Source organism: Alosa alosa, chromosome 15 (assembly GCF_017589495.1).
Source record: "Alosa alosa isolate M-15738 ecotype Scorff River chromosome 15, AALO_Geno_1.1, whole genome shotgun sequence".
Lineage (NCBI taxonomy): Eukaryota > Metazoa > Chordata > Actinopteri > Clupeiformes > Clupeidae > Alosa > Alosa alosa.
Window position 1 is genome coordinate 12,042,575 of NC_063203.1, and position 1,023 is coordinate 12,043,597.

The following is a 1,023-nucleotide window of genomic DNA, read 5'->3' on the forward strand; positions in this document are numbered from 1 at the left end:
TTCATCCCTTCAAAACAGTTTGACAATAGAAATGGATTGCTGTTGTTACTACTGTAGAGATAGGAATGGCTTTGTGGAAGGTATATGATAAAACAAATACAGAGACTCGGAGCTGAAACAACCATTACTTTACTTCACTTTTACAAACTCTGCTACTTTCCATAAAGCTTATGTAAACACATTGACTGGTATGGTTGGCTCTCAAGGTTGTTTTCTGAAAGATGTATTGTTCAAGAAACACATTGTTACATAAGTCATTAAGAAGAGAGATGTAGCTTATTGGCTGCATGTTACAATCGGTCTTCAGCGTTACTTTTTTTAGTTGCTAATGCCAATGATGTCCATGTATTTGGCTGTGAGGTTCTTGGAGCTCTTGGTGAGGTGGCCCATGACGGTGAACAGCCCCTTGAGGTGGAACCGAAAGAGCACATCGGGGTCAGCGTCCAGTAGGGGCTCCAGGCTCTTGTGCAGGCCGGCCTGACCTCTGACCTTGGTGTCATCGTGGGGACTGACGAGGCCGCTGTCCACCGTGTTGCGTATGGACTTGAGCATCAGGTAGCACTCGTACAGGTCCTTGGCGTCCTCGAAGGCAGTGTCCTGCTCCAACACATCATCGGACGGCACCTCACGCAGCAGGCTGGGGATGAGCACCGTCTGCTCCATGTTATGCACGGCCATACTGTAGCGCTTCAGCAACAGCAGCAGGGAGTTGCGACTCAGCTTGGCTTCGGCAGACTGCATGGTTCCTGGGTGTTTTGAGGGGCGCTTGTCCTGTCGGTGTCCAAATGTGTTGGTGGTGGTGGTGGTGACAAGACAGGCAGCCAGCAGTGCCTTGAGCTTCTCAGGGCTCTGCATTTATAGGTGCACAATGGTAGGGGTGGAAGGGGTGGGTTGCTCCCACCAGTTGGGTAATGCAATAGCCTGATTTTGGAGAGAACACTGGCTGCCAGAGTGATGCAAGCTCTCCCACGGGTGTTTGACTTTCACGAGGTTTTACTTCGGCTCAGGGTTTCTGCCAAGGTC

At 50.1% G+C, this 1,023-nt stretch overlaps 1 protein-coding gene across 1 annotated transcript; it reads right to left on the reverse strand.

Moving 5' to 3' along the window:
• Window positions 1–229: 229 nt before the first annotated feature.
• LOC125308195 (thyroid hormone responsive) lies at window positions 230–813 on the reverse strand. Its single transcript, XM_048264530.1, has one exon. It carries the CDS (start codon window positions 739–741, stop codon window positions 319–321), a length of 423 nt encoding a protein of 140 aa, XP_048120487.1. The 5' UTR covers window positions 742–813; the 3' UTR covers window positions 230–318.
• Window positions 814–1,023: the final 210 nt, after the last annotated feature.